General features: G+C 38.6%; 1 protein-coding gene across 7 annotated transcripts in view; it reads left to right on the top strand.

The window, feature by feature from the left end:
• Window positions 1-14,063, top strand: part of GRM5 (glutamate metabotropic receptor 5) — a 307,489-nt gene that overhangs the window by 6,438 nt on the left and 286,988 nt on the right. For all 7 annotated transcript variants that reach the window (XM_075417220.1, XM_075417224.1, XM_075417219.1 and 4 more), the window contains one exon: window positions 2,876-3,757. In XM_075417220.1, coding sequence (XP_075273335.1) covers window positions 3,079-3,757 — 679 coding nt within the window. In that variant the 5' untranslated portion in view covers window positions 2,876-3,078. The remainder of the gene's footprint in view (window positions 1-2,875; window positions 3,758-14,063) is intronic.

The raw sequence follows: 14,063 nt of genomic DNA, 5'->3' as shown, positions 1-14,063 counted from the left end.
GGTTGCTTCACTGCATCATGCAAGCCCACAAAAAGCATTGACTTCAGATGCTTTGAATATGAGTCCTAAGCACAATATGATAAAACATAAGCAGTTTTCTTGGTATAATTAGTAATAACTTTGTAAGTCCCAAACAAATTGACTTTCACTTTAGTACAATGGAGTATGTGTAGTTCATTAATTCTGGAGCAACTGCAGTCTGCATCTGGCCCCTTCTTTTCCCTTGGATGTCACAGAGTGGAAGGATTTGATTGCTTTCAGAACTTACTTCTGGGCCATAGGAACCCCCTAGCCATGAGATCTGCTATTATTATGGAAACAAAAATATAAAGAAGATCTTCAGCTTTACTTCATTCTTTATCCTGTAATTTTATACTGATAGATACAACTGCAGACAGAGAAGAGCAAACAGCTGTTTTTCGGAGTGAAGAAGATCAAAATGGTCTTGCTGCCCTCTCTTTCTCATATATCCTGTATGCAAATTGTTTGATCTATAGACGTAAGACCAAGAACAGCATTACTAAGCTTGACCAGAAACCTGGCTGATGTATGTTATAGAATTAAAATAGTGAGTGGAGGCTGGATTGGTTTTTTTGTGTCACAAGCTCACCCCAATCCTCCTAACTCTCTCTATTCGTACATATGCAGCTGCACAGGCAGCTGGGTTGTAAAAAGGCATCTAATTGTATAGCCAGTTACAGTCTGAGGTAGAGCTGTCATGTGATACAGTTGTGCTCTGTACATGTAGCCTTATTTTGAGAAGCTCAGAAAAATAAGCATCCATGGGTTTAAATAACAAAGTATTATTTCTGTTCAAATGTTAAGAAGATACTAAATAATTAAAATTTTTTTTAAAGTGACAATAAGCCAAATCAGTTGGAGGTATAGGAATTTAATAGCTGTGATATTGTACAAAGATAGCCCCTGTCATTCATCCTTCAGACTGTTTGCAAATTACACAGTGCTGGGTTCAGAGTCACGGAACAAACAATCGGAAGACATAAGCAGCAGTGATATTCTGTAATTAGAGACTAATTAACCTGAATTGAACTGCTGTTATTCCTTAGTGGCAAAGGGCTGCAATATTGATAAGCTAACTCTTCACAGATTAGAAAAAAACTTCCTGAAGTGTTCTACAGTTGTGTGAATCTTATTTCATTATTAACATTTTCTATTACTAGAAATTAATATTACACAAACCTATTAATATTGCAATTAATATTACAAAAACATTTCTAGTGAACATTTTCTCTGTTGAAAGATTTGGATTTTATTTGGGAATATTCACTAAAACTCTTGCATGATTTCCTCTGTTTAAATGGTTTATAATTTATAAATGTCTAGGTAAAATAATAATTAAGCAAGGTTAACCTCAAGCAGAAACATGTTTTTAGGTTTGATTGTCTCATCTTCAAAAATTTTCACTGTGGCCTTGTACTGAATGACCTAGCTGTGAGGGGTAAATTCAAGATTAAAATACTGGTAAGTTTTGAAGCTGGAAGAAACAGAGGTAGATGTCCTATGCAAGATTTTCTCTGACTTTATAACACCTGAGCATTACTAACAATTGTAAATGGTTTAGAAATGACTAGTGGGTCTAAAACGTATGGAAACTTCCATATTCTGCTTGATTACATAGAAAGATTTATGTCAGTAAAACTGAGATCAGGCTGTGTCCCAGAATTTTGCATTTCTTTTGTTAATAATGAAATTGGGCTTGTGCTTCACTAACTGGCCCAGCATCTCCCTACATTTAAGGGTGTGCTTAACTTTCTGTCCTATAAATGGATCCACTGGAAGGTGTAGAACAATAGATGACTCTTTAACGTGCTCAGGGATCAACACCTGGACAAACTACAGTTTAAGCACTGTATTTAAAGCCAGAAGCATCCTGCTGCATATCCACTGCTAGGTAGAAAACATTTTCAAGTACCTTTTCAAATTCCATTAAGATAATAATTCTTTGCTGATTATTTTTTTTCTTCCTTTTTCTTTTTTTTATAAATCTTTCATCAACACTAAACCTGAGTGCAGATTGCATTGCAGACTATCGGCAAACATAGCAGATGAAATATTTTAGGCAGTAACACATCTGTATAGTCTCTAGGTTGACTGCTATCTATCAGCGAGGTCTGTCCACAGTACCAGGATTTTCTGAATTGCTTATTGGTGATGTTTGATTTAAGGATACAAAAAGATAAAAAGAATATCACTGTTCTGCTGTTTTAGAATTGTTGTTCCTCTGCTGCAATATTCACTGCTTTAAACAAGTAAAAATATTAATAACAAAATCACTTTTCTTAATCTTCATTTATTTTTAAAATATTTTGTTTCATGTTGTGGCTTACAAAGAAAGAAAAAGATTTACACCTTTGAAGAACCAAATTCTGCATTCCTTAGAATATTCCAAGCACAGCTTTGTGTGTCACCAGTAGTTTCCTAGTGCTGTAATAGATAACATAGTACAGCCCTAGGTACATGAGTGTAACATATGCACTTGTGATATAGAAAGCATCTGAAAGTAAAGGGAGCTGGTTGTGGAGACACACACTAGAAATGGCAAGATCTTTCTTCTTTGGAATTAAATACTTGTCTGTCTTTTGTGCTTTTGAAAACATTTCCCAAAAGAGTTTTTAAATGAGAGTGTCAAAGAGAAAGATGCTGATTTATACCAGCAGAAGTATAAGCCTAGGACTGTGAAACACAGAAGTACAACAGTTTTCCAGCTGGAAAAATGGCAGAAGCAAGTGTGTATAGAAGACAATGTATTGCAGTCATTGACAGCAGTAGGAATAGGTGCAGTCTTGAAACAGATTTCAAAGCTGAATTTATAACTAATTTTAAAGCTTTTTCTCTTATTTATTCATTTTTGAAGGTTATGAGGATTATGATCACACGTGCAGCTCTGCATAGCTGTCCATTCCGAGATGATGGTGACACCTTAGAGAATATACGCAAACTCCTGGTTAACCAGCTGCATAGTGCTCCTTTTATCCAAAAGATTTGATAACTGCTTTTCACCAGCTCTCCGGTTTTGTTCCATCATGTTGTCTCTACCAGCCTAAACGATTTCCTAAAATGGTCCTTTTACTGTTTCTTGCAATCCTGTTATTGAAGGAAGATGTCTGTGAGAACTTTGGGCTTTTGGTTTCTGCACAGGCCAATGAAAGAAGGGTGGTTGCGCACATGCCTGGTGATATTATCATTGGAGCTCTATTCTCTGTCCACCACCAACCAACTGTTGACAAGGTTCATGAGAGGAAATGTGGAGAGGTAAGAGAGCAGTATGGCATTCAAAGAGTGGAGGCCATGCTACATACCCTTGACAGAATTAATCTGGACCCCACGCTGTTGCCAAATATAACGCTAGGATGTGAAATAAGGGACTCCTGTTGGCATTCTGCTGTGGCTCTGGAGCAGAGCATCGAGTTTATAAGGGACTCTCTTATTTCATCAGAAGAAGAGGAAGGGATGGTACGATGTGTGGATGGATCTTCATCGTCTTTCCACTCCAAGAAACCCATTGTTGGTGTCATTGGACCCGGCTCTAGCTCAGTTGCTATCCAGGTCCAGAACTTGTTGCAGCTTTTCAATATACCTCAGATTGCTTATTCTGCCACAAGCATGGACCTAAGTGACAAAACTCTATTCAAGTATTTTATGAGAGTTGTGCCATCTGATGCACAGCAAGCACGGGCTATGGTGGACATTGTAAAGCGCTATAACTGGACCTATGTTTCTGCTGTACATACTGAAGGTAAGAGGCTATTTTTTTCCATATAAGAATGCCTTAGAACTTCTTTGATGTGGTCAGACAGATAGATGATGATAGTTTGGTGTTGTTAAGTTTTTTGCCAGATAGTTGTCAACAGTATAAACTTTTACTTTACTTAATAATAATTTCAAATTCCCTATGGGGCTGAAGAAGCATCATGTTAATATTGGCTGAAAACAAGGTTTGAAATACAGATTGTGTGTGTTCTGGGGCCATTAGTTGCTAAAAGTGGTTACTCTGGAGTCTCCTAAGTTACTTTAATTTACTTTAATTGGCATTTATTTATTTATTCTTCTTAATCTACCAATCTGTGTATTTATGCAGAATAATAGTTTTGACTATATTGGTATCGTTTTGACTATATTGGTATCATTTTGACTATATTGGTATCAACGAGTAATGAGAAAGTGTCTGGTCTTCCTAGTGCAGAAGAGAGTTAAAATATCATTTGAAATAGTAGTGGAGTCAGAATGTGTTCCTTCTTAATACCTGAGGCACAGAGGCACGAATACTAGAAAACATGTAGTTCTGGTGAATATTTGAATGCAGGTTGTCCCAACTCCTGAATAGAAGAACTGTTTCTGTCCTTTTGCTAATAGTTCATGAAGTGTTACAGCTGCTTCTTGCCCTGCATCTGGCCATTGGTTTTAGGAGTTAGTGAGGGAAGTCTCGTCGAACCATCTTTACACACTTATGCTCCATCAAGTGTCCAGAAAATGAGAACTGTGTGCTGAATTGCTTTCCTCTTTTTATGAGTTTGAGTTAGAGCTTAAGATTTTTACCCATTGTTCAGAGAAGTATATGATTAAAAGGAAATGTAAAGCTTACCTGATTTTGTTATTCCTTGTATTGGCAATATTGAGTGGGTTCACCTTGCTGTGAGTGACTAGAATTCCATAGTGCCTTAAGAGCTGTTTTCACCAGTCTCTGTCTAATGACAGCATCATTTAATGAGTTTTCTGGAACTAGGTTCTGTGGTGAATTTCAGGATCTCACCGAGTGGCTTCTGTTCAAACACAAACTCAGAATGGAAGGCTCAGAATATGACCTGGGAATGAGAAATCTTATTAAGAGATTGAGTAGTGGTGACGGCGTTTCTGAACAGCAGCAGATGATACTGGCTTTATTACAACCAATAGAAAGCAGATTGTCCTTCCCACACACTGAGTATGCTTCTCTGGCAGCATTCATACTATTCAAAGTCGTCTTTGGGGTGATGCTGTCCCATGCTAGTATGTAGAGATCTTTGTCCTCCTACAGATATGTAGAGAGCTCGTTCTGCTGTATTTAAAAAAGAAAAAAAGTTAGAATTTACATGCAGATTGTTGCAATCATGTTTCCATCACGATAACAGAAGCTGGTAAATAACTGCAGCCTCTTTGGTATGGAAATGGTATGAATATATTAACAGTTTAATATAACAGTGTATAAATCACACTACATTACATCATGTAGTGAAGGTATCCTGTGCCAACTGATGTCTTTGGCATGGCTTGGCGTGCAGTCTTCTCTTCACAAATATGTATGAATAACATCATGGTCAAAAATAATGCCACTGATGCATTACATTAGCATAACATTTTATATCCTGACTGTTTTTGATGATTCGTCTAATTTTTGCTATATACAACTTTTACACCTCTGCTTACTGAGAGGGAATGCTTATATATTCAGTGCGGGAGTTGTCAACCTCGTAGCAAGGTCTGATTCTGCTCAGAGTGAGAATACTTACTTTCACCATGTCCTGTGGACACTCTATTTGGAGCAGATGGTAACATATGGCATCATAATCTTATTGCAGAGGAACTTTGCACTGCACCTTGGAAAGAAGGGAATAGGGACACAAGGGTTGAAGCTGGAGGTGGCTGCTAAGGGCAAGATGAGTAGAAAATGGCAGAGGAGATGGGTGTGAAGAAGGGGAAATGATGAGTGAGATATCTAGTACACCAAGTGCCTACCGCTGCTAGTATTAAAATGGAAAATATAGGTGGTATGTTGTTAATACCTGAGGTGTCATATCTTTCATAGCATGTTTACAGCAACATAACTCTGGACTTCAGTGAACTAACTTTAAACTTGGGTTCTGGACATTTTATGATCCTGTCATCTCTTTGCATGGTCTGGTCATGATGACGAATGTGCTCTCCAGTTAAATAATATCATACCACTGTTTTCTAACAATAGAATGGATACTACTTATAAAGGGATAGACAAATGCAAACTGGTCAAGGTATTTCTTTGAAATGTGACAATGTCTGATGTTCTGGACACTTTCCAAAGATTATGTCAGAAATTGTCCCGTCCAGGAACAGAAATAGTTTTTTAAAAAACAGCACAAAACACTCCTATAGATGAAAGTTAAAGTAAAGGAACTGAGTAAACAAGCAAAAGAGATATAATTTATATTGCTTCTATTTTTAGAATTAATTTTCTTTATGATATAGCATCTGTTTACTTGTAAACATTTGGAATATGCCCCTATACTCAGTGTCCTACATTCGTAGGTATTTTTTCAAAATTGGTGCAAAAAAATTGTTCAATCCCACTCCTTGCAATCCTTGCTTAGGATCTTCCCCACCCACTAAGAGATGACTTTCTTTCACACCTCCAGTATTTCTGGCCATCTACATTCATTCTCTTTAGCTAATCTTCATGCATTAGCCAGACTCTTCTGAAATATGATCTTTGGTTTCTGGGAAGGATTTCCAAGGATAGGGAAAGTCCTCGTTTTCGAAACCGGACTGGGAGAAAATCAGAGGCAGAAAAAACTTGTTTATTTCATTGTTTGGGAGTTCCCTAGGCAGATAAAGTTACAGGTCTCTTTTTGGTCTAGTATGAGAAAAACCTGGGATAAGTCAGTAACTTCATAATGAAAAGCTTCCTGTTTGAATCTTTGCTTCTGCACTTACTAATCGTGCTCTGTGTCTATAGTGGACTAATATTTTGGGAGGTTGCTCTGAAGTTTTGTTGTTAAATCCTTATTAAAGACTTCGGATTTAAAATACATGAAAATTTTGAGAGGTTCTTGTAAGCTTTGCTCCATTGACATTGTCATGGTTTAACCCCAGCTGGAAACTAAGCCCCAGACAGCCACTTGCTCACTCCCTCCTCAGTGGGATGGGGGACAGAATCGGAAGGGTGAAAGTGAGAAAAGTCAGGGGTTGGGATAAAGACAGTTTAATAGAAAAAGCAATAGCCACGCACACAAGCAAAGCAAAACAAGACGTTCTTTCACTATTTCCCATTGTTGGGCAGGTGTTCAGCCAGCTTCAGGAAAGCAGGGCTCCATCATGCATAAAGGTTACTTAGCATGACGAAGGCCAGAAGTCTGAAAAGCCCCCAGTTCCTTCTTCCCCCAGCTTTACATTCTGAACATGATGTCATATGGTATGGAATATCTCTTTGGCCAGTCTGGGTGAGCTGTCCCAGCTGCATCCTCTCCCAGCTTCCATTGCACTTGGCAGCATGGGAAGTTGAAAAGTCCTTGATTGCCTACCAACAACTGAAAACATCAGTATGTTACCAACATTATTTTCATCCCAAATCTAAAACATAGCACTACTCCAGCTACCAGAAAGGAAATTAACTCTATCCCTGCTGAAATCAGGACAGACATTTAGCATCATGGTTTAATCTAGGTGATGCTTCCAAGTGCGCAAGTAACCACAAAGAGTAACTTTTTCGTAAGAATTGGAAAGTAGCAAGCAGTGGTGTTAGTGGAATTCTTGTAATTTTAAGGCTGTTACTACTGTCCTATTCATAGGAAGTATGGGTAACAAATGAAAGATATTACTTATAAAACAACAGTCATCTCCTCTTACTGTAGGGTATTTTACATATGCCAATCAGAAATCTTTTCAAGTCTTAGAAAGACTTGGGTTGTAACTTGCCTTGCTCAGCTCTGTCAGGAATGACATGTGCCTCTGGCGTCATTATTTTCCCTCCTGCTCTCCAACTCTTCCTTGCATTTAATAATTTATGGAGCTGTACTTTGAACTGATATGGCTTTAAAATAAAACTTTTTCACCCACCATAAGGGGACATTTTAAAAGTCTCATCTGTTCTGGAATCCAGGTCATGCCATGGCCTCATGAACAGATATTAACACTGCATGGCAGGGAGGTAGGAGTTGGTGGGCAAAGAGGGAAGATGTGATGGGAAACTCCTTGCACTAAGGACCTAACACTTAAAGCCTGAAGCAAGTGCCTTCCACTTTATGGATTGCTACAATAGGCTTGCAGGTTTTGCTGCAGACCATTTTATCTGAAGTTTGCACACATCTAATTCTTTCAGCTGTCCTTACATATGTTTTTTTTTCCCATCACTGTGATAGGAACAGAGCTTAGACAAACTTTCATTAAACTCAAACCAGCTTTGACTAACTTTGCAGACATACAGCAGCTCAATAATGAAGTCAGGAAATCAGTGTGTGTTTCTCTCTCAGGCAAAGCATCCCAGCTGAGAGAAGCCCTCTGGTTTAGCCCCTCAATTTCTCAGAGCATTTTAGGGATATTTTTTTAGCTCAAGTACCTGTTGTCCAACCCCGAGGAAACTAATACATGGACATGGGAGTAGAGAGGAAAATTTTTGCCTGTGTCTGGATTTTGGGTGGTGATGTCTGACTTGCAGATGGGCCACAAAGCTCAAGCACCACTGGCATTTTGTCTAGACGTTTTCTTGCTTAACTGCTTGGCACCACAACTGATTGGAAACTGGGGAGAAGCTAACTGGCTGCCCCAAGAGACAAAGAACTGTCTGTTTACCGCATTTCCAATATGAAAGCATACCCTGGTCTTTTTGAAAGATCAAAGAAAAATATATACAATTTTTTTTTTTCTCCCATCATTGTGGTTTAAAGCCTTCTTTGAAAGCCCATTTGAAGTCAATAGTCTCCCATTGCCTAGACTGAAATTTGGATCAGGCCTTCCTAGTCAGAAATAAAGACAGTCCCTCAGAGTCTGTGCTTAAAATTTGCCTGGAGTGAACGAATTATTAATTTGAAGGGCAATTTTCATTGCCATTGGAAACCATTTATTTTGCCACTCTGAATGGAGTAAAGAGGTGATGTATGCTGGAAAAATACATCGTTTGAAACAGCACAGGCCAAACTTATTTGTGGTGGCAAGGGATAAATTTCACTCCGTTAAGTTAAGGTGTGATTAACTTTTAAACATAGCCTTAAGAAAGAAGCTACTTTGTTAATATTTTCTTCAGACAGCTCTGCAGGTAAACATTGGATGAAACTCATCCTCAAAGTGCTCTTTGTTTGATATAATTTTCCTCCATTTAAATTTATCAGAATTGAATATAAATAAGTGGTTCAGTTTCATTTTCTTAGGATGTACCCAGGCAACAATAACAAAAGCAGACCTTTTTTTTCCTGCAGATAAGGGTTATTTCACTCATTTCCTTTCATATTTGTTCAGATGTGTCTGGTTACAAGACTATTTTTGCCTACATCCTTTGCTACCAAGCAAAGAGCAAAATGAAAATTAGTCATAGTCTGTGAGGATAGGATGAAGAAATGAAAGAAAGAGTGCAACAAGTTGACCTTAAACCTGCTGCTTAGAACAAATTTTGCTTATATGGTGTTGTGGAGATATTCTTTCAGAGCTTAGATTTTTCACCTTCACATACGAAAACTATATCATGATCAGAAATATTATTTACTTTTCACATAATAATAAGATTTAAAATTAGATTCATTTTGTTTTAAGCATAGGTGATATTTTGTCATGCTTTATATGCAGAAAAAAACCATAGAAATAATGTACCAAAAAAAGTCAATAATAGTTCATAAAAATATTTTCAAATCCAAAGAAAATTTGTTTCTAAAAATCTGCTTCTGAAAGTTGAAGAAGGTCCTCTCTAAAGACTGGAGAATGTTCTCTTTCAGCAATGTTTCATGTTTTAACCTTGGGAAAAAAAATTACTTGGATTTTTTTTATATTTTAAATTACTTTTGTTTTTTATTTTTTAGAGACTTTTAAACTGTTACAACAATAATTGTTGAGGTTAGGATTATCACAGTTTGATATGCACTCAATCACATCAGTCTTGTAGCAAAAATAAAAAGTATCACAGAATCGTGGGGGCTGGAAGACATCTCTGGGGATCATCTAGTCCAAACCCCCAGCCAAAGCAGTGTTACCTAAAGCAGGTTGCACAGGACTGCGTCCAAGCGCATTTTGGATATCTCCAGAGAAGAGAAACTGACAGCCTCTCTGGGCAACCTGTTCCAGTGCGCTGTCATCCTCAGAGTGAAGAAGTTCTTCCGCACATTCAGATGGAACTTCTATGCTTCAGTTTGTGCCCGTTGCCCTTGTCCTGTCACTGGGCACCACTGAAAAGAGCTTGGCCCCATCCTCCTGACACCCACCCTTCAGATATTTGTAAGTATATATTAGGTCCCCTCACAGCCTTCTCCTCTTCAGGCTGAAGAAGCCCAGCTCCCTCAGTCTCTCCTTGTAGGAGAGATACTCTAGTCCCCTCACCATCCTCGTAGCCCTCCGCTGGACACTCTCCAGAAGCTCTTCATCTTTCTTGAAGCGGGGAGCCCAGAACTGGACAGAGTACTCCAGATGAGGCCTCACTAGGGCAGTGTAGAGGGGAAGGAGAACCTCCCTTGACCTGCTGACCACACTCCTCCTGATGCATCCCAGGATCCCATTGGCCGCCTTGGCAGCCAGGGCACACTGCTGGCTCATGGTTAACCTGTCGTCCATCAGGACACCCAGGTCCCTCTCCACAGAGCTGCTCTCCAGCAGGTCCACTCCAAGCCTGTACTAGCGCATGGGGTTGTTCCTCCCCAGGTGCAGGACCCTGCACTTGCCCTTGTTGAGACTCATCAGTTTCCTCTCTGCCCAGCTTTCCAGCCTATCCAGGTCACGCTGAATGGCAGCACAGCCTTCCGGTGTATCTACCACTCCTCCCAGTTTGGTGTCATCAGCAAACTTGCTGAGGGTACACTCTAACTCTTCATCGAGGTCATTGATGAAGAAACTGAACAAGACTGGGCCGAGTACTGACCCCTGGGGGTTACCACTAGTTACAGGCCTCCAACTAGACAGCGCCACTTCTTCTCATCTGAAAGAAAATATGGGAAATGGAAAACCCAACTCCAGTCCTACCCTGTTGAGATGTTTGCTCATTTTTGTTGAATGCTGACATCTCTAATCAAGGTGGCTTTTTTTTTGCCCAATTTCAAATATTTATCCTAGCTTCACAATTGTGAAAAGTGGCAAATTCTATCAATCAACTGAGGATATTGAGATAGAAAGCTAAAGGAGCGTCAAGTTAACGTTTACTTTGTTCTGCAGTGACTGACTAGCTGGACAGCACTTCAACATTGCTGGTAGACTGCTCAGACCGGACATACCCACTACAAAGTATCCTGACTGACTTAAATATACAAAATGAGGGGCATACATTGGACCATAATGGGGATGAAGATTGTTAGGAGAAATACCATGAGACAGCAAAGGGAAGGTGAGCAAGGCAGTGTATATTCTAAAGTTTTAAAAATATCACTTTGAAAGGAATGACATAGGGTGGACGTATTTTAAAACAGGAAATTTGGATCTTCAAAATGTCACTTTGTTTCTTTTTTTTGGAAGCTAAGTGTCTGAATGTCACTTTTTCCCTCAATTAGGCTCTATAGAACTCCAGGAAAGTTGCAGTGTCATTAAACTTGTCTTCACTGAGAAGAGACAGTGGGAGTGTATCATTCTCCAGCTTCATCTTAAGTTTGTCTCTTGCCTTGGGCCTGGAAAAGGCACCGTTCTTGTTCTCATCACCAGGGTTCACCTTGTCAATCAGGGAGGGATCTATCAAGTTCATGAGATTTGGAATATTTTAAGGAAAAGGGGTTTCACTGCATGGTGTCCGACGGGTTAAATCATATTTACGAAAGATGGTCCTTCTAATATATGCTATCTGACAACCAAGGGTAGTGACAGTTGTTCACTTTCCTGTATCCTCCGTTGATATTTTGTCTTTGATATAAAAGAATACATGCTATAGACCTGACTGGAAAACAGATATTCTATGCAATTTAAAAAAAAATAGTTCCTGAATTATTTTTTAAGCCAAGTCAGAATCAAAAGTAAAAATAACTTATTTTAGCAAATTAAAGCTATGATAATATTCATAAGTGAGTCCAAATAAACTGCTTGTCTTATGGTTGTATTATAATAGTAGATAAAAGGTAACTTTATAAGGCAAATGGAAACTTCATTCAAAAAGATTTCAACTTTCAACATTTTTGCACAAATATTAATGTTCTTTGACAGTTCTGATTAAAGGTATTTTCCTCAGGGAAGAGCTGGAATGTCTCCCGCATCACATTTTATTTGACATGTCTTCTCTACCGCCAATCCTGTATACAAATTAAACATTTTTGGATACATTGACATCTCATTAATACAATAGTTAAGCAGGGGGTGATGAACCAGGTCCCATTACTCATTGTTTGTTATGATTTGTGCTATTTCTGCATCTGTTGTATTTCTTTTCTTTCTTATTCTTGAAATCATAGATTTTTTCTTTTTCCATGCATACTACATAATGACAGGGAATTTAAGTCATGAATTTGTGAAGTTATATTTTTTCCTAGATTTAAAGGTCAAAAGTGCAGTTAGTACCCTTTGATATGAGAAAAACACGCCAACATATTATTTCATATTTCTTGGTATAGATCTTGTTGTAGAGAATTCAGGGGAGATCAGGGAGCCAGGAAGAAAGATGGTGAGACAGAAGAAAGCTACCCGACATCACTGGAAGGACTAGTATGAGAAGACACTTTTCCAGAGTGCTAGTTTAAGACACCAGGTAGGAAAAGACTTTACCAGACACTAGAATTTAATTTCCTACCTAAACAAGCAAAAGGAAGATGTCTTGCACTTGTCAGTATCTTTATGCGTCAAAAACATATTGTGGGTAGCTTTGTAGTGCAGGGGTTAAATCAATGTTGTTTCCAAATCAGAAAGTTCCTGTATAGAATGGTTTGGGTTGAAAGGGGCCTTATAGATCATCTAGTTAAGTATAGTTATACATATCTTAACTAGTATGGTTAAGGAGCAGAACATATATTTGCATTAGTTATAGAATCATAAAATAATTTAGGTTGGAAAAAACCCATAAGATCATCGAATCCAACCACAAACCTAACACTGCCAAGTCCACCACTAAATCATGTCCCTAAGTGCCACATCTACACTTTTTTTAAACACTTTCAGGGATGGTGCCTCAACCACTTCACTGGGCAGCCTGTTCCAATGCTTTACAATTCTTTCAGTAAAGAAATTTTTTCTAATACCCCATCTAAAGTTCCCCTGACACAATCTGAGGCCATTGCCTCTCATCCTGTTGCTAGTTACTTGTGAGAAGAGACCAACATCCGCCTCACTACAACCTCCTTTCAGGTAGCTGTAGAGAGCCATAGATTCTCCCCTCAGCCTCCTCATAAGACTAAAAAATCCCAGTTCCCTCAGCTGCTCCTCATAAGGCTTGCTCTCTAGACCTTTAATCAGCCTTGTTGCTCTTCTCTGGACATGCTCCAGCAACTGTATGTCCTTCTTGTACTGTTGACAGGCTGTTGACCAACACCCCAAGGTCCTTTTCCACTGGGTAGATTTCCAGCCACTCTTCCCCAAGCCTGTAGCTTTGCACGGGGTTGTTGTGACCTAAGGGCAGGACCTGGCACTGAGCTGTGTTGAATTCATATACAAAAGACCAGTTCCTGTATTTACAAGAGCTAACTTGTGATTCTTCTGAAAGCTAAGAAAGACAAAAAGCCTGCCTGATTCTTTAGCCATGCAGAGACATTTACCTTGGAGGTGAACTAATAATTATAGACTTTAATTTAATTTGGAAGCCACTGGACAGACAAAAACATTGCATCATTTTACTAAAATCTGATTTCAGGCTCATGGTGATGTGGAGACATGTTGTAATGCAGAGTATTATACATAAATACATTGTGTATGTATACATTAAGGAAGTGATTGGGAAGTTTATTAACAAAACAGTTACCATCTACCTTGGCAAATGAGTTTTGAGACAGTCCCATTCATAAATCACACTCTTGTTTTTAAACTAACATAATTTAACTCATCATGCTAGATATGCTGACTGAAGAAAACTACAGCTAAGATTTCCTCTAATTGAGGGATCTGATTATTTTTTCGGGAAGCATCTGGCAGCATTTATGGCTGGCCAGATACATGATCCAGGTGATATGTGTGGAAACCTCCATATGAAATCGATTACATTGTTAAGAGGCAGACAA

This window comes from Opisthocomus hoazin, chromosome 1 (assembly GCF_030867145.1).
Source record: "Opisthocomus hoazin isolate bOpiHoa1 chromosome 1, bOpiHoa1.hap1, whole genome shotgun sequence".
Classification (NCBI taxonomy): Eukaryota; Metazoa; Chordata; class Aves; order Opisthocomiformes; family Opisthocomidae; genus Opisthocomus; species Opisthocomus hoazin.
Note: the sequence above shows the minus strand (reverse complement) of the source record. Positions and strands in the feature narration are given on the sequence as shown.